At 36.1% G+C, this 26,593-nt stretch overlaps 1 protein-coding gene across 1 annotated transcript in view; it reads left to right on the top strand.

The window, feature by feature from the left end:
• The first annotated feature begins 13,092 nt into the window (after nt 1-13,092).
• LOC136036541 (SCY1-like protein 2) overlaps nt 13,093-26,593 on the top strand; it is a 116,366-nt gene continuing 102,865 nt past the window's right edge. Inside the window, exon 1 of the mRNA XM_065718846.1 lies at nt 13,093-13,436. Coding sequence (XP_065574918.1) covers nt 13,290-13,436 — 147 coding nt within the window. The 5' untranslated portion in view covers nt 13,093-13,289. The remainder of the gene's footprint in view (nt 13,437-26,593) is intronic.

Genomic DNA, 26,593 nt, shown 5'->3' with positions numbered 1-26,593 from the left:
ACACAGGGAATATAAATGACGACCGGGACACAACTACAACGGGGACGCCGGGGGGCACAGGGGGATATATAAATAAGGCCGGGACACAGGGAATTTTCGATTAGCAATCACCATCATCAAAGCTCAAGGGCAATCACTAGAAAAATGCGATACTGAATACGGATTATTCTTCCCATGGACAATTATATGTTGCATGTTCAAGAGTCGCTAAACCTGACAATCTATTTATATGCACAGACAATGGGAAAGCGAAGAATATTGTTTATTCGCAAGTTTTGCGTAGTTAAAAACATATATGTATGTTTTTGTATAAATCCTACAATGGCAGAAGAAACACCCGAGGAAGCTGCTCAAAGAGTTAAATCAAAGAGACATTTTAGTGTAAATCCTACAATGGCAGAAGAAACAGCCGAGGAAGCTGCTCGAAGAGTTAATGCCAAAAGGCTTGCAGCTAATTGAGAAAGTAAGAAAAGAAAGCATGCCGAGGAATCGCAAGAACAGCGAAGAAACAGGCTTGCATCTCCGAGAGAAATTGCCAAAAAAATCGTGCCGAGGAATCACAAGAACAACGTGAAAATAGGCTCGCGGCTCAAAGAGAAATTACCAAAAAAATCGTGCCGAGGAATCACAAGAATTACGTGAAAACAGGCTCGCGCCTCAAAGAGAAATTACCAAAAGAAAGCGTGCCGAGGAATCACAAGAGCAACGTGAAAACACGTTTGTGGCTCAAAGAAGATAATGCCAAAAGAAAGCGTGCCGAGGAATCACAAGAGCAACCTGAAAATTATCGCCTGGCATTCAGGTACAGCCCAGTCGATGATTATAGCTTGAGTAGATATGTTCAAATCGGGACTATGTCTAAAATTTCTCCCTATTGCAAGGCCTTGAAATTTAATGGTGAAACAATGGGAATTTGTTGCGCCTCAGGAAAAGTTAAACTTCCTCAACTGGCTGCACTACCTGAGCCATTGAAGACTTTGCTTACTGGAACTACGTCAGAATCTAAGCGTTTTTTTTATCAAACATCAGAAAATACAACTCATGTTTCCAAATGACGTCGTTTGGTGTCCAAATGGAATATCAAGATCAATTTATGCCTACTTTCAAAGTAAAAGGGCAAATTCATCATAGAACAGGGTCCCTTCTACTTTCTCAGGTGAGAATTATACATTTTTACAACTGTACTTCATCAGTGATAGCAATTCTGAATTGAATGCACGTTGCGAAATTTCTCCCGACGTTGAAAGGTGTATCGTTTCCCAATTGCGACATCTTTTCCACGAAAACAATGATTTAGTGCGCCTGTTCAAAACAGCAATCGGTGAGATGCCTACTGATACGCATAAAATTGTTATTTCCGAAGACAAAACGCCTATTGGCGAACATTTGCGTAGATACAATGCTCCAACTATCGACGAAGTGGCAATCGTTATGGTCGGTGATCAGTTTTTACCTCGAGATATTATTCTTCATAAGCGAAACGCTCAGTTGGTAAGAATTGCTGAAACTCATCGATGCTACGATGCCCTACAATATCCTATCATTTTTTGGGATGGAGCCGACGGCTATCACTTTAATAATAATTGACAGATTCATCCACTAACAAACAAGCGGATAAGAAATGCAGTGCAATGAATTATTACTCCTATAGACTAGTGATTAGTCCCAATGTCGAAAATTATATTTTAAAATACCGTCAATTGTTTCACCAATACATCGTTGATATGTATGCAAAGATTGAATCAGAACGTTTGCTATTTATCCGTCTGAATCAGACCAAGCTCTGCTCTGGACAATACATTCATTTGCTAGATACAGTTGTGAATGACGGTAATACCAGTAACGTTTGAAGATTAACGATTTTACCTTGGTCATATGTTGGCAGTCCCCGTCATATGCATGTATATGCTCAAGATGCTATTGCGTATGTTCGTCTCTATGGTCGTCCAGATTTATTTATTACATTTACATGTAATCAATCTTGGGGCGAGATACAGCAGCTTTTACTTCAAGGACAATCTGCGGTTCATAGACATGACATTACGGCCCGTGTCTTCCGGCAAAAGTAGAAATCACTGGTAAACTACATAGTAAAACTTAAAGTGTTTGGGTCAGTGCGATGCTGGATGTACTCAGTGGAATGGCAAAAACGAGGATTGCCACACTCACATATTTTAATCTGGCTACATGATAAAATTACTTCTAATGAAATTGACGATGTGATTTCTGGTTTGTATATGACGTCATAATAAGCATATAAGGCTTTTTATATGCACAGACAATGGGACAGCGAAGAATGTTGTATATTCGCAAGTTTTACGAAGTTAAAAACATATATATATCTATCTATATTCACAGGTGGTACACAGGGACACAACTACAATGGCGCGTAACTAATATGGCGCGTAAAGACTTACGCGCGTGGGGGGGGCTTGGGGTTGGCTCGAAGCGCCCCACTAACTAGGTGTTGGTGTGTCGCGAAGCGCCACACCAACAGCTAGTATTATTATAAGACTTATAATTTACCTCAGTCACACCTTTCTACCGAACAAATCTGAAAACATCTAGTTTCTTTTTTTCATAGGTAACAATAAACTTTCCGTGACCCAAGGTTTCTCAGGCACCTCATATCTTCATAACTTCTTAATTTTATGTCACTCTTGGAGAAGATCGCCTACTTTATAGTGCCACTTATGAAACTTATGATTAATATCCATTTCATTCTTCAAAAAACTAATATCAAGAGTTCTCAAGCTTCTGTTTATGCCTTGTAGCCGTGTAGCTCACTTTTGAGTGAACTATACATTTGGACACTTTAGTTCGTGCACCCCCACTTTTTATCTATTTTGTCTGGGCTACTGCAATCATTATTCCAAAATGGTCAGAAAGATCATTTAACAAAACTGATGGATACTCATAATCAATATTTACAAAGATATTATCCAATATTGAAAAACTTCGGTGTCAGACGGGTACATATATTTATAGCTGACATAAGACCCCAACTTACCCTCAAATCGTGAAACTCATGAACTTGCTTGAAACTAAGATGTCGCAAATCCAAATTAAAGTCACCACATACGAAACACGGCTGATTAGAGACAGGTAACATAATGTAACTCGTAACTCGATAACAGGTAACTCAAAAACAATTTCCTTGTGCTTTGTTAAATTTCGTCTTAATTGTAACACTCAGATCATTCTTTATATATGCCTCCGAACCATCGTGTTCATGCAACTCTCCGTTTTTCATCACTAACTGATAATTTGGGATATTTAATGACGACGAACTATGATCATTTCACCAAATTTCAGTAAGTGCCACAACATGCGGTCCACTTTCACTTGAGAGATCCTGCAAATGCTAGAAATAAGTGCCAACACCCTGGAAATTCAGATGAAAAACGGAGAAACCATACGGTATAAGATCACGGCACAGATCTGGAAGAAACTTAGAAGTGGTTTTCAAAATATCCCTTGCCAGCACTAATAGAATTATAATCCCGATGAAGAACTCCACCTCCTATATCCTTAGGAGTGAGTGAATTATTCTCCAGTTTCCTTATAAATCCCGATCAAAATTAACCATTACCAAAAAACATACCTTGTTGATAGTCATGAATAATGGGAGAACCAGAAGAAAAAAAAATACTGTGTTTGCAATCCAAAAGGTGAATGTCATTTCAGTACGTAGCCAAACCTAAATAAAAAACAAAAAACGATTAATATCCCAATCATATTCATTATAGCACAAAAAAACTGGGTATAATAGTCTTGTAAACCACGCTTCAAGCATTCCAAGACAGAAAACCATCCATGCAGTAGCCGTTCCGAACCCAATATTACAACCCAATAATTTTTTTTTATCTTAATCGTAATCGTAACAAAAAAAAGAGGCACAGAAAAACGCTAGAAAAAAAAATGCAAAAAACGGTTCTTTTATACCCCCAAAAATACAACAAAATACTAAACTCCCAAATCAGAAATAGGGCATTCACCAAGAATGCACCTTTTCTACCATGCCTATTAAAACACAATAAAGGCCCCTCAAAAGGCCCTGTCAAGATTGTTGCCTCTATTACGTTTTCCATTGTTTTTTTTTACGGCAAGTCGCGTGCCATTGCAAAGCTTTGGTGGGTTTATGTTACGTAACAATATTATTGGTACGCCTATTTTTAGTTGTAGCACTTGTGGTGGAAACCCTGAAAGATCCAGGGATTTTAAAAATTCAGATGGATAATTAACCGCCTCATTTGGTTCCAAAACTGTGTCGACTGGCTTGTAAAGGACTGCCTGGTCTCGAATCTTGGTCAAAAAAATATTGTTGATTTCGTGGACGTCTATATTTTTGGGTGAAAGAATCGCTCTTTCACTTAGTCATTTATTATTTTTATAATTGTTTAGAATATTCGGAAATACTTTTTCAATTAATTCATTTTTGGACGTCACTAAATTACAGAATTCAGCAGGTAGTTGTATACGGCCTGAAATTGAGTCTACTGGGAGCTTTCCGTTTCCAATTGCCAGCAATTGATCTGAAAATGTTTGACGAGAGTCATCGTTTTGCAATCGGACACGCATATTTGTAGTTAATTTTAATTTCTTTACGTGTGCCCATAAATTAGAATTTTTCAGGCAAGCATTCATTTCGTCTGCAGGGGTTGATCTAGGTATTATAGGTAATGTTTGCCTGAAATCTCCCGCAAGCAATATTAATGTGCTGCCAAAGGGTTTTGAATTCCCTCGCAAATCTTTCAAAAATTGATCCAGAGCCCCGAGCGATTTTTTGTGTGCCATTGTGCACTCGTCCCAAATAATAAGTTTGCATTGCTGCATTACTCTACCCATCCCAGATGATTTGGAAATATTGCACGTGGGATTTTCAGTAGAATGCAAATTCAGAGGCAATTTCAAAGCGGAATGAGCAGTTCTTCCACCAGGCAGCAACGTTGCGGCTATTCCTGACGACGCAATTACCAACGCTATATCATTTTTTGATTGAATTGATGCCAGAATCAGTTTTATCACAAACGTTTTACCAGTACCTCCATGTCGAAACAGTAGCGGTACGATTAGGTGAAGGTATTTCCAAATCCTGAAGAGGTTTGTTTGCCAAATCCTGAAAATGCAATAAATACATCTGGACGACCATAGAGAACGAACATCCGCAATAGCATCTTGAGCATATTCATGCATATGACGGGGACTGCCAGCATATGACTAATGTAAAATCGTTAATCTTCCAACGTTTGTGGTATTACCGTCATTTACAACTGCATCTCGCAAATGAATGTATTGTTCAGAGCGGAGCTTGGTCTGATTCAGACGGATAAATAGCAAACGTTCTGATTCAATTTTTGCATACATATCAACGATGTATTGGTGAAACAATTGACGGCATTTTAAAATATAATTTTCTTCATCCTGCCAAATCATTAGTCTATAGGAATAATAATGCATTGCACTGCATTTTTTATTCATTTCTTTGTTAGTGGGCTGGATTTATCAATTTAATATTAAAGTGATAGCCATCGGCTCCATCCCAAAAAATGATAGGATATTGTAGGGCATCGTAGCATCGATGAGTTTCAGCAATTCTTACCAACTGAGCGTTTCGCTTATGAAGAATAATATATCGAGGTAAAAACTGATCACCGACCATAACGATTGCCACTTCGTCGATAGTTGGAGGATTGTATCTACGCACATGTTGGCCAGGAGGCGTTTTGTCAGTGGAAATAACAATTATATGCGCATCAGTAGGCATCAAATCGATGGCTATTTTGAACAGACGCACTAAATTATTATTTTCGTGGAAAAGATGTTGCAATCGGGAAACGGTTGTCCTTTCAACGTCGGGAGAAACTTCGCAACGTGCATTCAATTCAGAATTTCTATCACTGATGAAGTAAAATTGTAAAAATTTATGATTCTCGCCTGAGAATGGTAAAAGGGACCCTGCTCTATGATAAATTTGCCCTTTTACTTTGAAAGTAGGCATAAATTGATCTGGATTTTCGATTTGGGCACCAAACGACGTCATTTGGAAACATGAGTTATATTTTCTGATGTTTGATAAAAAACGCTTAGATTCTGACGTAGTTCCAGTAAGCAAAGTCTTCAATGGCTCTGGTGGTGCAGCCAGTAGAGGAAGTTTAACTTATCCTGAGGCGTAACACATTCCCATTGTTTCACCATTGAATTTCAAGGCCTTGCATTAGGGACAAATTTTAGACATAGTCCCGATTTGAACACATCTACTCAAGCTATAATCATCGACTGGGCTTTACCTTAATGCCAGGCGATAATTTTCAGGTTGCTCTTGTGATTCCTCGGCACGCTTTCTTTTCTTACTTTCTCTATCAGCCGCAAACCTGTTTTCTTGCTGTTCTTGTGATTCCTCGGCATGCTTTCTTTTCTTAATTTCTCTATCAGTACTTGCGGCTGTCTTCACACTGTTGTTGTGGTTTCTCGGCAAGCTTTCTTTTCTTACTTTCTCTATCAGCCGCAAGCCTGTTTTTATGCTGTTCTTGTGATTCCTCGGCACGCTTTCTGTTCTTACTTTCTCTATCAGCCGCAAGCCTGTTTTTATGCTGTTCTTGTGATTCCTCGGCACGCTTTCTTTTCTTACTTTGTCTTTCAGCCGCAAGCCTGTTTTCACACTGTTGTTGTGGTCCCTCGGCACGCTTTCTTTTCTTACTTTCTCTATCAGCCGCATGCCTGTTTTCTTGCTGTTCTTGTGATTCTTTGCACACTTTCTTTTCTTACTTTCTCTATCAGCCACAAGCCTGTTTTCTTGCTGTTCTTGTGATTCCTCGGCACGCTTTCTTTTCTTACTTTCTCTATCAGCCGCAAGTTTTTTGGCATAGACTCTTTGAGCAGCTTCCTAGGCTGTTGCCATTGTAGGTTCTTCAGTCATTTTACAATTAAACATTTTTCCGTCCACGATCTTCTTACAATTAAAATTTGTCTGAACGATTTTCTTAAATACTTTTAATGATGTCATCGTCATAACAAACATGACGACAACTAACTTCATGACGACATGACGACATGATGACATGACGTCACTCGACAGATAGACAGACAGACAGACACCCAAACAACTTATTTTTATATATATATAGACTAGCTGTTGGGGTGGCGGTTCGCGCCACCCCAACACCTAGTTGGTGGGGGCGCTTCCCACCCCCCAAGCCCCCCCGCGCGCGTAAGTCGATACGCGCCATATTAGTACGAGCCATTGTAGTTGTGTCCCTGTGTCCCACCTGTGAATATAGAAAGATATATATATATATATGTATATATATATATATATATATATATATATATATATATATATATATATATATATATATATATATATATATATATATATATATATATATATATATATATATATATATATATATATATATATATATATACATCTTTTTAACTACGTAAAACTTGCGAATATACAACATTCTTCGATGTCCCATTGTCTGTGCAAATAAATAGATTGTCAGGTTTACCGACTCTTGAACATGCAAATAAAATTGTCCATGGGAAAAACAATCCGTGTTCAGATCTATACCTGATTATTCTAATGATTGCCATTGAGTTTTGTTGATGGTGATTGCTAATCAAACATTCCCTGTGTCCCCGTCGTCATTTATATATCCCCTTGTGCCCCCGGCATCCTCTTTGTAGTTGTGTCCCTGTGTTCCGGTCATCATTTATATTCCCAGTATCCCGGTCGTCATTTGTGTCCCAGTGTCCCAGTCTGTAATTTCTCCTTGAGTGTCCCGGTCGTCATTTATATCTCCCGGTCGTTATTTGTGTCCCAGTGTCCCAGTCTGTAATTTCTCTTTGGGTGTCCCGGTCGTTATTTATATTCCCTGTGTCCCGGTTTTTAGTTTCTTTTTCTCCTTTATTTTTCAGTTTTTCCCCTTTTTTAGTTTTTTTTTAGTTAGTTTTAAGCCCTCTTCTAATCCCCTCCCCTCAAACGACATATCCCCCTGAAAACGCCTGTATACTTCGCAATAACTACTACTACATGTAAACACTGGTCAAAGTCTGTAACTTGCAGCCCCTCCAACGGGGACGGGGGGAAGGAGTAAGTTGTCCCCAAAGACATAGCTATAAGGTTTTCTGACTTTGCTGAATAAAATGGTTATCTCAGAATTTTGATCCGATGACTTTGGGAAAAATGAGCGTGGGAGGGCGTCTAGGTGCCCTCCAATTTTTTTGGTCACTTAAAGAGGGCGCTACAACTTTCCATTTCCGTTCGAATTAGCCCTCTTGCTAAATTCTTGGACCACTGGGTTGATACCATCACCCCTGAGAAAAAAAAAAACCATCCGTGATCTGTCTTCTGGCAAAAAATACATTTTTTGATACTATATACTATGACTTTTAGAGGGTGTTTCCCCCTATTTTCTAAAATGAGGCAAATTTTCTCAGGCTCGTAACTTTTGATGGGTAAGACTAAACTTGATGAAACGTATATATTTAAAATCAGCAGAAAGAGGCAATTCTTTTGATGTAACTATTGGTATCAAAATTCCATTTTTATTGCACTTGGTATTTAAGTGACATATAGCAATCGCAAAGACTGTCGGTCTGTCGGTCCCGGTTTTGCTACTTTAGGCATTTCCAGGTAAGCTAGGACGATGAAATTTGGCAGGCGTATCAGGGACCGGACCAGATTAATTAGAAATAGTCTTTTTCCCGATTTGACCATCTGGGGAGGAGTGGGAGGCTCGTTAATTCGGAAAAAATAGAAATATTGAAGTACTTTTAACTTGCGAACGGTTGATCAGATTTTAATGAAATTTGATGTTTGGATGAAGTTGTTATTTTAAATCCCGACCGGATCTGATGACATTGGGGGGGGATTTGGGAGGAGGAAACCTAAATTCTTGGAAAACACTTAGAGTGGAGGGATTGGGATGAAACTTGGTGGGAAAAATAAACACAAGTCCTAGATACATGATTGACATAACCAGAACGGATCCGCTCTCTTTGGGGTAGATGGGGGGGGGTTAATTCTGAAAAATTAGAAAAAATTAGGTATTTTTAACTTACGAACGGGTGATCGGATCTCAATGAAATTCGACATTTAGAAGGATATCGTGTCTCAAAGCTCTTATTTCAAATCTCGACCGGGTCTGGTGACATTGGGGGGAGTTTGGGGAGGGGGAAACCTAAAATCTTGGAAAACGCTTAGATTGGAGGGATCGGGATGAAACTTGGTGGGAAAAATAAGCAGAAGTCTTAGATACGTGATTTACATAATTGGAACTGATCCTCTCTATTTGGGGGGGGGGGTTAATTCTGAAAAATTAGAAAAAATGACGTATTTTTAACTTACGAAAAAGTGATCAGATCTTCTTGAAACTTCATATTTAGAAGGACCTCGTAACTCAGATCTCTTATTTGAAATCTCAACCTGATCCAGCGTCAATGGGGGGGGGACCAGAAATCTTAGAAAATACTTAAAGCAGTGAGATCAGGATGAAACTAGATGGGAAGGTTTATCAGGTACTCCGTAATATTTCAAAATCTTCCATAAAAACCTGTCTAAGATACGTGACTGACATAACCGGATCGGGTCTGCTTTCTTTGGTGGAGTTGGGGGGGGGGGTAATTTTTTAAATTGAGGTATTTGTAACTTATGAATGGGTGACCAGATCTTAATGAAATTTGATATTTAGAAGGATCTTTTGCTTTAAAGTTCTAATTTTAAATTGCCACCAGATCCTGTGACATTGGAGGAGTTGGAGGGGGAAACCGGAATTCTTGGAAAACGTGAAAATTGGGGTATTTTTATCTTACGAATAGGCGATCGGATCTTAATGAAATTTGATTTTTTTTAGAAGGAATTCATGTCTCAAAGCTCTTATTTCAAATCCCGACCAGATCTTTTGACATTGGGGGGAGATGGAAGGGGAAACCTTGGAAAACACTAGGAGTGGAGGAATCGGGATGAAGCTTGGTGGATAGAATAAGCAAATGTCCATGATACTTGATTGACGTAACTGTGCTGGATTCGCTCTCTTTGGGGGAGTTGGGGGGAGGGGGTTAGTGATTTGGTGAGTTTGGTGCTTCTGGACGTGCTAGGACGATGAAAATTGGTGGGTGTGTCAGGGAGCTGCACAAATTGACTTGATATAGTCGTTTTCCTAGATTCGACCATATTTTTGGCTAAAGGGAGAGGAAAAATTTGAAAAAATTAGGTATTTATAACTTACGAGTGGGTGATCGGATCTTAATGAATTTTGATATTTAGATGGACATCGTGACTCAGAGCTCTTATTTTAAATCCCGACCGGCATTAAGCCTCTGATTTTCCTTTTAAATCAATCTATTGATTCTTAGAATTTTGTTAGAGCTCATACCATATGAGCTCTTGGCTCTTAGCTCTTCTTGCCTCGTCACAAGTGCCATATGAGCTCTTAGCTCTTGTTTAGAGTTTAAGTTACTATTGAGCTGGGTCGCTCCTTATCAAACAGTTCGTTACCGCGAACTGTAGTTATCAAACATTGTGTTACCACGAACTTTTTGATAATCGGCTTCCATTTGATCCATAAACATGTTCTTTAAGTCATCCATTTGATATGATTTTTTTTTATGTGAACTCCTACTTTGCTTTAGCGAATATTTATTTTAATAATATTTTTTCTCTATTTGAATCTGAGGTGCTGTTAAGTATTCGGAGGCGATTTGGCGGCGAATGACCGATGATTCAGTTTGTTTATTTGAAAATACTCCTTTGAAATAGCTTTGGTAATGATAAAACCTGCTTTAGGCCTCTTTTTTCTTTAGATAGGTAAGAAGAGATTTCCCACCTCCCTGCCTTTAACAGGCTTATGTGTGAATTTTTCAGCTTTTTTTGTGTTTTTCTTAGCTTTGTTTCCTGTTAGTATAGAAAAAAAAAAATAGTAATTCGATTTGAAATCTTTACGTGATACCAATTTGACTTTAGAAGGGCGTGTTTTTATTGTGAATGCAATTTATTTAATATGAATCAGTTTATTTAATTGAAAATACTGCCGGGAAATAGCTCTGATAATGATAAGCACCTAGCAATGACATAGGCATAAAAGCGCTCGTTCGAGAAATAATTGAAATCAGACTTAAGATGAATAATAGTATTTACTTGAATAGGGATTTGGGGAATCCTCGGTAAATGCTCTATAGCCTACAAAGATTTAACTAAAAACAATTTTATAACATATATTTAAAAATTAGTAGACACTAACACAGAACCAGGTACAAAAAGACCTTACAGGTAAGCTGCCAAAAATGCGAGATTTGCAGTGAAAGCGTGTTTTTGATTATTTTTCTTTCACTTCAATGAATTGCCTTATTTCATCCCACTTTATTTATTAGTCCTGCTTGAGCTATTCTGAAGTAAGGATGTTGGGAATATTTTAAAAATTTTCATTTTAGGTTTAGTGGTTGTATGTTGTTGTTGTCTCTTTTCTTTTATATATTTATGTTTTGCTGAGGACAGCCCTTGGACACTGAAGGTCGAAACATTCATTCAAATATGGAATTCTGCTGTCTTACGAAAAGAATTCCCTATTTACCTTCTTATTGTTGATGTTTATGATGGAAAGGCAGTGTGGTCTTCGTCGCTTCAATCCTTTGCCCGGGTAAGGTAACTCTGAAAAAGTTGGTTCTAGGTGTTTGTTCCCCAGAAAATACCCCCCGAAAAATACCCCCGGCGAACAATACCCCCAAGAAAACACTCTCCTGGAAATAAAACCAGGAAAATGAATACCCCGTAAAATACTCCCCCCTCGCACGAAATACATCCCAGAAAATATCCCTCCCCCGGGAAATAACCCTGCAGAAAATGTATCACTGAAAAACAAAAATTATTCCCAAAAATTTTATCTCCACTGAAAATCTCCCTGAGACAATCCCCTCCTTCCCCTGATGAAAACTCCTCTAAAAATTTCCGTATGTTTACCAATAACAAGTACTATATGTAGGCAATGGACAAATAATAAAGTTCAAAAAGTCATTTAAACTTCCACTGTGTGGTTAGCTTATTGTTTTGTAGTTAGGGAGGAGGGAGATACCTCAAAGGGTGCATTTTAATGCAAAAACATCGCAGCTCTCATCGATTCATTAGATAAATACAGAGTTAATTCTAAGGGAGAGACGAGGAGAGGGTGGGGGTAGAGACTGATGTATAATCCCCATGGCCGTAACCAGGATATTTTTTTAGATGAAGATATTTTTTAGGGGATAGGGAGGGGGAGGGGTACAAAAAACTCTAAAAAACGCATAAAAAATGTGACATTGATATCTACTTCCTTATGATTCTAGGAAATATTGGTCTACGCTGTCGTTATAGAAGTAGAGAGTAACATTAAACTCCAAAATGAGTAGAACTTATTCCGTATAGAAGAGGGACTTCCTCATCCAAACCTCCACCTCATGATCCCAGAAACTTTGGAGGTTGCTTATTAGATCACAAATTGAAAATTTTAGTCCTTTTTTTAAAAAGTGATTGGAGACCAGCCAGCCGCGAGGGGGGAGTATTTTTCACCGGGTATTTTCTGAGTGATTTTTCCACGGAGGTATTTTTCGCGGGGGGTGTTTTCCACAAAGAGAGTATTTTCCGGGGGGGAGTATTTTCGAGGTTTTTTCTGGGGGAGGGGGGTAAATGCCGGCCACCAGAGATTATGCTAGCTTTCCCTCTCAGAGAGACTATCTGTTTAGGCCGTATTCGTATTAGGCTCCCAAGTCCTTTATCACCTCAAAAATCTTTTGATTAAAAAATCAAAGGGCGAATTAGTGATTTACCCTTAACCGTTGGATTTCACTTCCTTTCTGTCTTATGTTCCAGATCTAATATTTTACATTATCCCTTTCGCTGGAACCTATCTTTTTTTATAAAGCTGTCTGTCTCTCTTGTTCAATCCTTCTTACAGGAATAAGAAATGTCATTAATCAATTCTTAACATAGAGGATCCATGACTACTATATAATTGCTGCTCCAAGACCTTTGGTGTCATGCGCTTCTTCTTTTCCCCAATGTCTTCCCTCAACAGGTGAGCAACAAGTACCTTGAATGGAATTAAAGAACAGTTTCATTTTGTCTTACCAATAACATACACCATTTTAATACGTTGTAGCTTAGATCACGACACGGATCTGCTTTGGTTTTTGTAAAAATCAAATATGTGAAAACACTGGATTTTATTTTAGAAAGTTTAATAAATTGATGACTGATGGACTCTCAATAAGTTGGATATAAGTGTTTCTTATTATATTTATAGTCAATCAAAATGTTTTCTAGATTTAAGCATAATAGCTCAAATATACTGAATAAAAATCCTCTCGATCAGCATTTTGAGATGGGAAGACTTATAGGATCCGCTGGACCTGGAAATTCTTGGAGAATCTATGAGGCTTATAGAAGATCTGATGGAAAGGTAGGTTTTCTTTCTTGACATTGTATGACAAAAATAAGCTTTTGATGAGCAACAAAAGACTTTTGTTTTGTCAAAGTGTTGAATTTGAATTTTCGTATCGAATGGGAGGGAGGATGAATTATTCAATGTCTCTGATGATGTTCTGACTATAATGTATTTTATTCCTCATATAATAGTTATTTCATTAGCTGTATCAGAAGTGGCTAAGATTAATAAACGCCACAATTCGGGTCTTTCTAATCTGTAATATTGATATTTCTTGTCTCTGTGATACAAATAAACGACATTGCGAATGCCAAAGTCAAATTATCATCCTTTTACTCGTAGTTAATGCAGTTTTATAGGTTTTTGCCTTGACTCGATGTTTTTGCATTAACACAAAAGTCGTTCTTGAACCTATGATCTATCTGTTTAATTAATATCTGTTGTATGGAGTAATCAACCCTGTTAACTCTCTAATTATTGAGACTAGTAATTAGCATCAAATTTAATAATCAACGACACCACAAATATTAAAATAAAGGAAAAAACGGACACGACCCTATATTCAAACATTGGGCTTGTACAGACCGTATATTAATCAGGATATCGTCTATACCTTAGCTTTGACAGTGTTACAATACCTTCAAGATGGATAAAAAGAAAAGTTTGCTAAGTTATGACAAGCTCTTACGCAAGGTTTTGCTTCGTGGGAGGAGGGCATCTATTGTTTAATATTTCATTATTGATTTTGAACCCCTTCTTCCCCTATCCTTAATTGGACTGTGATTCCCTCGGGGTCCTACTCTTAGTTGGAATAAGCATACATTTAGTGTAGAAAAATGAGCATGCAAAACTATTCACGCCAAATATTATGTCTTAGCCTTCAAGATATGACAAATAACACAATAATAGGAAGTAATATAATACAATAATATATAATACAATAATATTATAATATATATATATATATATATATATATATATATATATATATATATATTATATATATATATATATATATATATATATATATATATATATATATATATATATATATATATATATATATATATTATATATGATAATATAATATATTATATGTATAATATATTATATATAATATATTATAATATATATATATTATTATGTATCAATATTATGATGTAATAATATATATCAATAATATATTATAATATAATAATAATACAATAATACAATATACAATATACAATACAATAATAGGAATAATACAATAATAGGAGGAACTAGCCTACTTCCTCTATGCCATGCATAAAGTATAATGTATAAAGTAATAATATTAAAAGAATGGTAATAATGTATAAAGAATGGCAAACACGATATCATAACTGTTGACTATTATGGCAGATACTTTGATTTGGATAGTTTAACCTCTACTACCACTACCCAAGTGGTCACTAAGCTGAAGGGACAATTTGCTCACCATGGTATACCAGCAATCTTCACCTCAGATAATGGGCCCCAATTCAACTCAAGGGAATTTCAGTTATTCACAAAGACTGGAGTATCAAACACAACACATCTAGCCCCTAACACCCAATGTCAAATGGACTTGTTGAAAAGAGCATGCAGACTTGACAATATAATAATGTATAAAGTCAGACCACTTTTTAAAATTTTACGAAAGAGAGAACAAACAAAACAAATTCTACACATCGGAATATTGTTACATGTCCGTTTTAAGACTCGTCTATTGGTAAACATAGCCTGGTTTACTCAGGAAAATTTATAATTTAGTTGTTGATTGTGGTCTACTTCTGCAACCCAAATTGGTTAAAACTGAGTTTTATTAACGCTGATGCAAGAAATAAAATTGTCGATACGTTAAATACTAACTAAAGTTTCTCTATGTCTATCTTTAATGTTTTCTTAAGCATTAACAATGAGACGATGCTGCGATGATTTATTTTAGGAGAAGGGTGGTCTAAATATAACTTTTTATCTCAAGAAAGAAAAAATGTATCGAAATGTTTATATAAGGGAACATGGAACTGGAAATATATGTATTATTCATTTTATTATGACACAATTAGGACTTGAGGAAAATTGTTAAGCATTTGGTTCTATTAGATATTACATAAAAAACAAGCTTTTTTCAACTGAAAGTAAGGAGCGACATTAAAACTTAAAACGAACAGAAATTACTTCGTATATGAAAGGGGCGGTTCCCTCTTCAACACCCCGCTCTTTACGCTAAAGTTTGACCCTTTCTCATAACTCTACTATTTAAAACAATAAAAAAAACCTAGCGCGAAAGAACGGGGCGTTGAGGAGCAAACAGTCTCTTTCATATACGGAATAATTTCTGTTCGTTTTAAGTTTTAATGTCGCTCCTTACTTTCAGTTAAAAAACTTGTTTTTTATTTTATTTCTGAACGCTTTGATTTGATATATGTTTTGATTTTGGCTCTTCGCTCATGAATAATTAAAAAAAAGCATATTAATTTTGTTGTGGTTAAATGGCTTTCTCATAGTTTTGATGGGACGATTTTGAGAAAAAAGGGGTGGGGGAGGAGGCCTTGTAGCCTTCCATTTTTTGTTACTTAAAAAGGCAACTAGAACTTTTCATTTTTTACAAACGTTTTTGTTAGTAATAAATATACGTAACTTACGAATTAGCTTACGTAACGAGCTTCTATGTTCATATATTTTTATTATGTATATGAGAGGGTTTGCCCCCTTGTCAATACCTTGCTCTTTACACTAAAGCTTAAATTTCTTCGCAATTCTTTAAGAATGACCCCTGAATCACAAAGGTTTTAGAATACATATTGGAAATTACAAAAAATGCTTTAGCGTAAAGAGCGAGATATTTAAGAGGGGATCCTCCTATGAGTAATAATTTCTGCTCGTTTTAAGTTTTAATGCTGCTCCTTACGTCAAGTTGAAAAAGCTTTTTCATATTTATTTTTTCATTGTTTTTTTTTCAAGAATGCTAGAAAATCCTGCACCCCATTCATGGAAATTATCTTCCCCCATAATAAATTTTCCATGGAAAGATCATCCCACGTAACCCTCTCCCCTCGGCCCCCTCCTCCAACCAGAAAAATCCCCCTTAAAACGTCTGCACACTCCCCAATAATCATTACTATACGTAAACAATGGTAAAAGTTTGTAACTTGCAGCCCCTCCCTCGGCGACTGTGGGGGAGTAAGTTAGGTTCTTCGACTATGCTGAACAAAATGGCTATCTCAAAATTTTGATCCGTTGACTTTGGGAAAAAATGAGCGTGGAAGAGGGCCTAGGTGCCCTCCAGTTTTTTTGGTCACTTAAAAAGGTCACTAGAACTTTTAATTTCCGTTAGAATGAGCCCTTTCGTGACATTCTAGGACCACTGGGTCGATATGGTCACCCCTGAAAATAAACAGTACGCACCTGTGTTCGGTCTTCCTGCAAAAAATACAAAATTACATAATTTTGTAGATAGAAGCTTGAAACTTCTATAGTAGAGTTCTCTGATACGCTGAGTGTAATGGTGTGATTTTTGTTCAGATACTGTAGCATTTAGAGGGTGTCTCCTATTTTCCAAAATAATACAAATTTTCTCAGGCTCGTAACTTTTGATAGGCAGGAATAAACTTGATGAAACTTATATATTTATAATCAGCGTAAAAGATCAATTCTTTTGAAGTATCTTTTAGTATCAAAATTCCGTTTTTTAGAGTTTTGGTTACTATTGAGCCGGGTCGCTCCTTACTACAGTTCTTTACCACGAACTGTTTGAAATCTGTTCAAAGTGTGTCAGGATTTGTTTGAATTTTAATATGGTTTTTAACTAATAAAGTTTTGAACTTAAATACAACTCTTTAAGAGGGACATATTTTTTCGTTCAACAAAGGTCATGTACAGTGTTGCCAAATTATGAATTCAAAGGAAGCCAGAGTGTCAGAAAAAAGCCAAAAATACGCCAGACATAGTTTTTATCCCAAATTCATCATAGCTTTCACCTTGTGTACTTACCCTTACTTATAGCTCAGACAGATCAGTCTATTAATTCATTGCGTTCTTTCCTGGCGGTTAGAACTTGTAAAACAGTTTATTTTAAAGCTTTTGTATATGCACATTGAGATTTACAGACCCCAAGTCTTAGCATAGATCAGAAAAATTCTGAACGAGCCAAAACTAAACCAAACCTAGGTCTGTCAAATTACTGAATGACGAAATTGCAGAATTTTCGAAATTTCTGAAATGAATTTGCACAGGAAGTGACTGTTTGATACAAATTAAATAAATAAAAAAGATTTTTAACTGAAAGTAAGGAGCGACATTAAAACTTAAAATGAAAAGAAACTATTCCGTATATGAAAGGGGCTGTTCCCTCCCCAAATTTACGCTAAAGTTTTTTATTGTTAAAAAATTAGAGTAGTTAGAAAGAATCAAACTTTAGCGTAAAGAGTGGGGTGTTGAGGAGGGAACAAACCCTTTCATATACGGAATAATTTCTGTTTGGGTTAAAATTTTAATGTCGCTCCTTACTTTCAGTTAAAAAAACTTGTTTTTTTGCATCTAATTTCCGAACGTTTTTTAATTAATGCGGATTTTGATTTTGGCTCAGAGTACATGAATAATTAAAACGAAATTTGCATATTAATTTTTTTTTGGCTAAAGGGCTTTTTCAAAGTTTTGATAGGACGATTTTGAGAAAAAAAGGGTATGGGGAGGAGGCTTAGTTGCCCTCCAATTTTTTGGTTACTTAAAAACGCCATTAGAACTTTTAATTTGATTTACGAATGTTTTTATTAATAATAAGTATACGTAACTTACAAATTAACTTACGTAGTGAACTTCTATATTAGTATATTTTTATTACGTATATAAGGGGGTTTGCCCCCTCGTCAATACCTCGTTCTTTACACTTAAGTTAGAATTTTGTTCCAGTTCTTTAAGAGTTACCCCTGAATCACAAAGGCTTTTTAATTAGAATAAATAGCTCTTTTGAAATTACTAAAAATACTTTAGCGTAAAGAGCGAAATATTGAGGAGGCGACGAGCCCCCTCATATACGTAGTACTTTCTGTTCGCTTTATCTTTTAATGTGGATCCTTACCTTCAGTTGAAAAAACTTTTCTTTTTGTTTAATTTCTGAAACTTTTTGAATTAATTCAAGTTTTGATTTTGGCTCACCGTACATGAATAATTCAAACAAAATCTGCATATTAATTTAATTTTTTTTTTTGGTTAAATGGCTTTCTCAAAGTTTTGACTGGATGATTTTGAGAAAAAGAGACGAGGGAGGGGGCCTAGTTGCCCTCCAATATTTTGGGTTACTTAAAAAGGCCACTACAACTTTTAATTTTATTTACGGACGTTTTATTAGTAATAAATATACGTAACTTACAAATTACCTTACGTAACGAACTTCATATTCGTATATTCTTATTACGTATATGAGGGGATCCGCCCCCTCGTCAATACCTCGCTCTTCGCACTATAGTTTGAGTTTTGTTCTAGTTCTTTCAGAATGACCCCTGAATCACAAAGGCCGTTTAATTAGAATAAATAGCTCTTTTGAAATTACTTAAAATACTTTAGCGCAAAGAGCGAGGTACTGAGAAGTGAACAAACCCCCTCATATACGTAACAATTTCTGTTCGTTTTCGTTTTAATGTTGTTCCTTACTTTAAGTTAAAAAAAACTTGCTTTTTATTTAATTTATCTTTTTTTTAAATAACGCTGGAAAGTCCAGCACCCCTTCGTGGAAATTCTCTTCCACCGTCAAAAATTCCTCCATGAAAAGATCCTCTCATATAACCTCCACCCCCTGACCCCCCCACCAGACCCCCCCCCATGAAAATGTCAGTATACTTTCCAGTAACCAATACTATAAGTAAACAATGGGCTAAGTTCATAACTTGCAGCCCTTCCCCGGAGACTCTGGGGGATTAAGTTGTCCTCAAAGATATAGTTATTAGATTTTTCGACTATTTGGGGAATTTGGGGAACAATGAGCGTGGGAGGGGGCTCAGTTGCCCTCCAACTTTTTGGTCACATGAAAAAGGCACTAGAACTTGTAATTTTCTTTAAAATGTGCCCTCTCGCGAAATTCTAGGACCACTGGGTCGATACGATCACCCCTGGGGAAAAAAACAACAAAGAAACAAACAAACAAATAAACACGTATCCGTAATCTTTTTTCTAGCAAAAAAACACAAAATCCCACAGATTTATAGATAGGAGCTTGAAACCTCTACAGTAGGGTTCTATGATACGCTGAATCTGATGGTGTAGTGTTCATTAAGATCATATTACTTTTAAGGGGTGTTTCCGTATTTTTTGAAAATAAAGCCAATTTTCGCAGGCTCGTAGCTTTTGATAGGTAAGACCAAAATTGATGAAACCTCTTTATTTAGAATCAGAATAAAATTCCAATTCTTTTGATTTATGTATCGATATCAAAATTCCTTATGTTTTTAGAGTTTCGGCTACTATTGAGCCCTCTCGCTCCTTACTACGGTTCGGTACCACGAACTGTTCGATAAAGAGGATTAAATGATGTATCAACTGAAAATGTTTATTTCTTAGTTATCTCATAACGGTCCTACAATACAAATTTGCTTTTATTTCTTTATTAAAGTAGTAGAGAATAATTTATCCTCAATATTTAAAATATTTACGATAATTATTTTCAGACGTTGCAATCTCTAGCTTATTCCTTGCAGACCAGGAAAGTTCTGCAAAAAAATGGGCATGGATGAAAGGGGATATAAATATATTACAAATAACCTTTAATTCCTTACTCTGTGTTTCCGTCAGTTATAACAACGCGATTCACTTTATAACTGAATTTCTCACAAGAGTCACGGAAATATGTAAGGCAGAACCATTAGTCTCTGAAAATTTCAAAACTCTACTGCTCATGATTTGCTATTTTGATCATAGAGTGTGGTCGGCAAGATTAATGCGATTTCGACCTTTCTTGTGCTTAGAAACTACAGCTTAGGAAATGAAGTTGAGACTGCGTGGGTAAGCCTAACCCGGTTTCCTGGGCTAAACCCAGCACATTTGGATTATTCTAAATAGTGTCAGTCTGTCTTACCTCCCAAAGAAAAGAAGCTGTTTCAACGGTAAAGTTAAACTAATCCAATAAAAAACTATTATTTCATGCAATGTAGTCAACTAAATCAACATATTTAGCGTTATTATATAATTTATCGACCTTTGTTTGGCCTATAGTATCAGAAATACTTGCCTTAAAAACTTTGATTTCCTTATTTTTAGAGAGTGTTCTCAAGATTTTGTTTTCAAGAAGGTATTTTTGTTCACTCTGCTTCATTTAGTGTTGTATTTCCACGTAACAAGCATTTATGGTGGTTTCCATGTAATTTCAATATTTTTGTCCTTAGAAAAAATACACAACTTTGGTGAGAAATTTCAGAAATTCCAAACATCTAGGGATTAATTTTAGCACTCGCAGAAAAATTTTAAAACTACTTCTAGTTATTTCTTATAAATGCCTGGTGATAAATTTTGAAATTTAAAATTAAATTTAAGGCGAAGCTTGAAAAAGAAAGGGACAAATATATATTCTCTCTAAGAAGTTTTTACTTAGAAACCAAGCTCGTAAGAAAAGGACGAGATCAAGTTCACAGAAATACCCTAATTTACTTATCCTGAAACCCTTGTGATTATGGAAAACGCTATGTGAGTTGACTATTTGATATTTTTTTTTGAATATTCTGGTGAAAGATAACCACAGAAGGTGCCTGTTAAAGGGCTTGAATTTATTTTTTAAGACGCATTGGGCAGTGTGATTACACTAACTAATAACACTGAGTTTTATATATCCTCGAAAATAATATGTAACCCTCATACCATGCCACATGCTAGGTGATCATAACCCTTAAATTTTAAGATTATAAATATCATCAGGATTTCTAGATAAATAAGTGAATTTTATATAGAGACAGTAAAATTTACACATTTTGTGTCGCTGTGCATACTGCAAGGCCTCAGGTCCAATTAGATTGAGGTCTAGGAGCCTTTTAAACGAGAAACCTACCTATACAAGATGGAAAAATTACCCAAACCATAATCCCTCTTCCCATACTTCAATCAGGTATATCAGGTATATTCATACCAACAGTTCGTGGTAACAAACCTGTAAGGAGCGACTGTAACGAGCAACCCTCAGTCTCCCAATATCAGTCACGTAAATTGGCATATAATTAGCTCGAAGGCTAACCCATATCCTAAGGTAGTTAACGGCGATTCCAATTCTAAATACAATGATTGGTCAAGATTTCTCTCTTATATTCATATCAAACAGTTCGTGGTAACGAACCTGTAATGAGTGACTCGGCCCAATAGTAACCGACACTCTAGAAAACGGAATTTTGATAACAACAGATAAATAAACAGAATTGGCTTTTTATAAAGTAATTCTCGGGGAGCTATGCATAGCTCCTCGCCATAGTTACATTCCTTGGTCTGTTAGTTTTATACTGAGCTCCTTGATGAAATGTTCCTGGTCTTCTAGTTATTTTTCTATTGCCCGAATGTAGAAAATCCATCATCGTCAGACATCCTTTTGATTTCTGTTGTCCATTCCCTTTTCTTAGGATCAAGGAGAAGATCTTTATATGCTGTTAGAACAAGCTAAATCTGGGGGAATTTTAGGAGCTTTGGCAAATATCTGATGATTTGGGTGCATATTTTTAGTTTAGGTTTCAATAATACAAGTAATGGAATAACACAACTACTTGTGATTTGAAATACTACAACTGTTATTATTACTACTACTACTACTATTACTGCTACTACTACTACTACTACTGCTACTGCTACTACTACTACTACTACTACTACTACTACTACTACTGCTACTACTACTACTACTACTACTACTACTACTACTACTACTACTACTACTACTACTGCTACTGATACAACTAGTAAAACTACAACTACTACTACTCCTACTCCTACTACTACAACTACTACTGCTACTACTACTACTACTACTACTACTACTACTACTACTACTACTACTACTACTACTACTACTACTACTACTACTACTACTACTACTACTACTACTACTTTTTTTGAATCGAGGCATAATCTACTCACAAAAAAATTAACAAAAGAAAGTATGAAGCCCCAGTGGCTTGTATTGCCACTCCATAAAAAATGTATCAATTTACATCAGTGCATTCAGGTTCCCAATTCACAATAAAACGAAAAATATACAAAACATGTAGAACTACTTGAGAAAAAAGATACAATTCATAAGCCTGCAGACAATTTTGTCTCAACTGCTCACGGAAGCCAGACCTTTCAACAATATTCCTAATAGAAGATGGTGACTGAGGCCACAGCACCGGAAGAATATGACGAGCAGAAAAAGCAGACGTTGAAAACACTCAGATCAACTTTCTTTACATACCAACCTGAGTCGTCTGATGCCCATGAACAACAGCAGCTGTCTCAAACATAAGACAAAGACACATTGGAGCAATATTATTAATAATATGCAACATTAGTTGAAGCTTATAAAATAAGCAGAACCCTGAAAACGGTAAAATAAAGGATTCGTGGATAAATATTTCTAACTGAGGCAACTCTGTCAATTTCATAAATAGCACGCACAGCAGAATTCTCGAGAACGCGCAAAGGTTTCAGGTAAACATAAAATGTTTCAGACCAAACAGAACAACAATATAGTAAATAAGGATGGACTAACGAAAAATATAAAAGACGCAAAACTATCTCCAGAAACTGATGCTATAGCTTCCTTATCATACTTCTATTCTTTGCTACTTTCAACTACATACACCGTACATGCTCGGAAAAACTTAATGTTTCATCGATTATTACACCTAGGACTGAATTTCAATGATTTCTTACGTTATTATTGTCGAGTCTTCTACTCTAAGCTTTTTGTAACCAGGGATAATATGAAGGCGATCTGCCCCTGACATCAAAAGCCGATTCGCTGTGATTTACTTTCAGCTTATTTAGCCTTAGCCATTCCTCCGCTTTTTCCATATCAATTTTTCACTGAAAGATTCATATCATCAGCAAACAGTAAAAGAGTTTTCCTAGGTTTATTCGTTTTGTCTCCAATTCCAACATTCATTGTCAAATTACAGATTGCTTGGTGGATGTCATTAATATATATTGAGAAGAAAACAGGGCTGAGTGGCGACCCCTGGGGAAAAGTACAACAAACATAGTAATCACTTGATTTCATATCATTCAGTTGCACTTACATAGATCGATGGCTCGAACATGATGAAATAATTTTCAGAGTATTTCCTCAAAGTATACAACAGTTATTCAACTTTCCGCTCATTTCGGTTAAGACCACTTTCTTTTCACCAATAGCCGATGTAATCGTCTCCCACGTCTTAGCTGGGTTTCTGTGGTTTTCTTGAAATTCTTTCTTAAAATATACCTGTTTCGCTCTCCGTAATTACTTATTTAGAGCAATATTATATTTCCTGTAGATTTCTTAGTCAATTCTACTGTCACTCAAAATACTTGTCATATAAAGTTGATGTCTTTTATTTACAGAATTCACAAGGCCTTTCGTCGCCCATGGTTTCCTTGGAATATCTTTCTTCTTCTTAGGATGAGCTACCTTTACACAAGTTTTTTCAAGAAGCGAAACCACTTTCTTATACTACTTGTTCCATTTTCTCGGCGTAAGAATGACGCTCATCTAGAGAAGTTCAATAGGCTTTTTCTGATTCAAATTTAAATGTAGGGAAGGACTTCTGGTCAAAATACGTTCTAGAGTCTTGGGGTCCACGAGATTGTGTCGAAGTTTCCTGCCGCTGGCATGAAGCCATGACGGTACAGTGATTCGGACACATAATTTACAAGTACACGAGGAGTATGGATCCTATCCCGCTTCATATTCACAAAAATATTATCATTAAGCGTCGCACTAGTTACAGTTATTCTCATGCAAATATTAATAGATAGTTACAAGCTATGACTCAAAATACTATCACAAAAAAGACGAGAATATACATCGTTCTTATTTAAATCAACATTTAAGTCCCCCCATAAACACACATGTATAAATTCAAACTGGCAACTTCTCCAATTGCTACTCAAATAATTCCAAAGAAACGTGAGAAGATGAGGAACCTTTCTAAACTAACTCAATAAATACTAGACCCCATCAGCTTTGTTTCCAGTGACATGCTCTCAAACATCATTCCACAATAAACAGACAAATCCTACCTTACTTTAACATCTAAGTCCGACCTCACGTAAGTACCCAGTCTGCCATGCCATCGCTGATTCCTATTTCTCCTGAAAAAATTATAACCATTAATATCAAGCAGTGCTTCATTCAAAGAGTTCAACCATGTCTCAGTTAATCCTAATAAAAATTCCTTTTATAATCACATAACTATTCATTATGTCCAGATTCCCAAGAACCATGGATAACATAATTTTTAGATCATACTCTATTCAAAATGGTTGCGCCAAACCTATCTTATTTCACTAATCAATTACAATTAAATCTCACAAAAGTAAAAACAGGTTATTATCCCTCATTTCACTTCCCCACAATAACAATTTTTACTGTCCAGTTGCCTTATCACGCCCAGCTCCACCGTAGCTACGTTCTAATCTCAGCAGCTTACTTTTCTTCGGTATTTCATCAAGGGTGAAATTATCTGGCGTTGTATGCGGGTGACGATTTACACATAAATAGGTTAGGACAGATTTCGTGACACCAAGCTGACTTATTCTACTACTACAACCTCACTGCAGCACCAAGCCACATGATTCCAATAAGTGCTCCTCCTACGTCCCAATCTATTCAAAGCCTCCCTCTTTACAACCTCCCAGTAAGTACCCATTCCCCTTAAATATTTCCTTAAGACATTCTTTTACCCCGTTCGGAGACGGTTTACTAACAAGGACAATCTTTGGCAATTTGCCATCCTCCGTCTGCCGAGCGTGTCCTAGCATCTGAAGCTTTATCTTATTATAGTCCTAAAAATGAGATTGAACCACAATTTTCATAGGCTTCAGTTAAAGCAGTTTACTTGCTAGAGGTTTTGCTACATATACAAATAACTATAATGTAACATCTGTTGGCTTGCGCTTGGGAGCAATGTAATTCATAGAATTTATTTCCTGGAACGTGGTAACATCATTTGCTTGTTGGCTCAGCTGTCTTTGGCACCATTCTTTTGGGGAAATCTCTGGTGTAACTGTCGATTCCGACACCAGACGAAAATCTTTGATGACGGATTATAAAGATCCCTTGAATCAAAACATATATTGCTTAAGCTCTAGCATAACAAGTCTCAAAGAAAAATGTCTTAAAGAAAAAATTATCTCGAAGAAAATTTCTCGAGGAAAAAAATCTTGAAAAAAAACCCTCTAAATTAGAAAAAACCCTCAAGAAAAAAAATTCTGAAGAAAAGGAAATGTTTAAGAAAAAAACTCTTGAAGAAAAATAATCTTGAAGATAAAGAAATTTCTAAGAAAAAACACGCTGAAGTAAAACAATAATACGTGCATTTAAATTTATCTAACTATTACTTAACACCCGTGTGTGCGTAACACGTCATCCTTAGTTACAACCAAGGGTTCCTCACTTGATTTGCGGGACCTAAAGAAACATGTCTTGAAGAAATCTTGAAGCAAAATGTCCTAAAAAACGTCTTTAAATGTCTTGAAACATCTTGAAAAATTTTTCAAGGAATTTCTTGAAGAAAAGTGTCTTATAAAAGGTCTTGAAATGAAAAAAAATCTTGAAACAAACAATTTGAAAAAACCTCAAGAAAAATCATCTTTGAAGAAAGGGAAATCTCTAAGAAAAAAAAATCTTGAAGAAAAAGAAATCTCTAAGAAAAAACGCGTTGAAGTAAAACAATAATACATGCATTTAAATTTATATAACTTTTACTTAACACCCATGTTTGCGTAATACGTCATCCTCTGTTATATCCGAGGGTTCTTCACTTGATTTAAGCAAAATGTCTTAAAAAACGTCTTTAAAGATCTTGAAACATCTGAAAATTTTTTTGAAGAATGTCTTGAAGAAAAGTCTCTTACAAAATGTCTTGACATGTCTTGAAAATGTCGTGAAGAAGGTCTTGAAGAACGTCTCAAAGAAAACGTTTACATACGTGAACAATCGCGTAACAACCAAATAAATCTCG

This window comes from Artemia franciscana, chromosome 15 (genome assembly GCF_032884065.1).
Source record: "Artemia franciscana chromosome 15, ASM3288406v1, whole genome shotgun sequence".
Lineage (NCBI taxonomy): Eukaryota > Metazoa > Arthropoda > Branchiopoda > Anostraca > Artemiidae > Artemia > Artemia franciscana.
The sequence above is the reverse complement of the archived record's forward strand: the minus strand, read 5'-3'. Positions and strand labels throughout refer to the sequence as shown.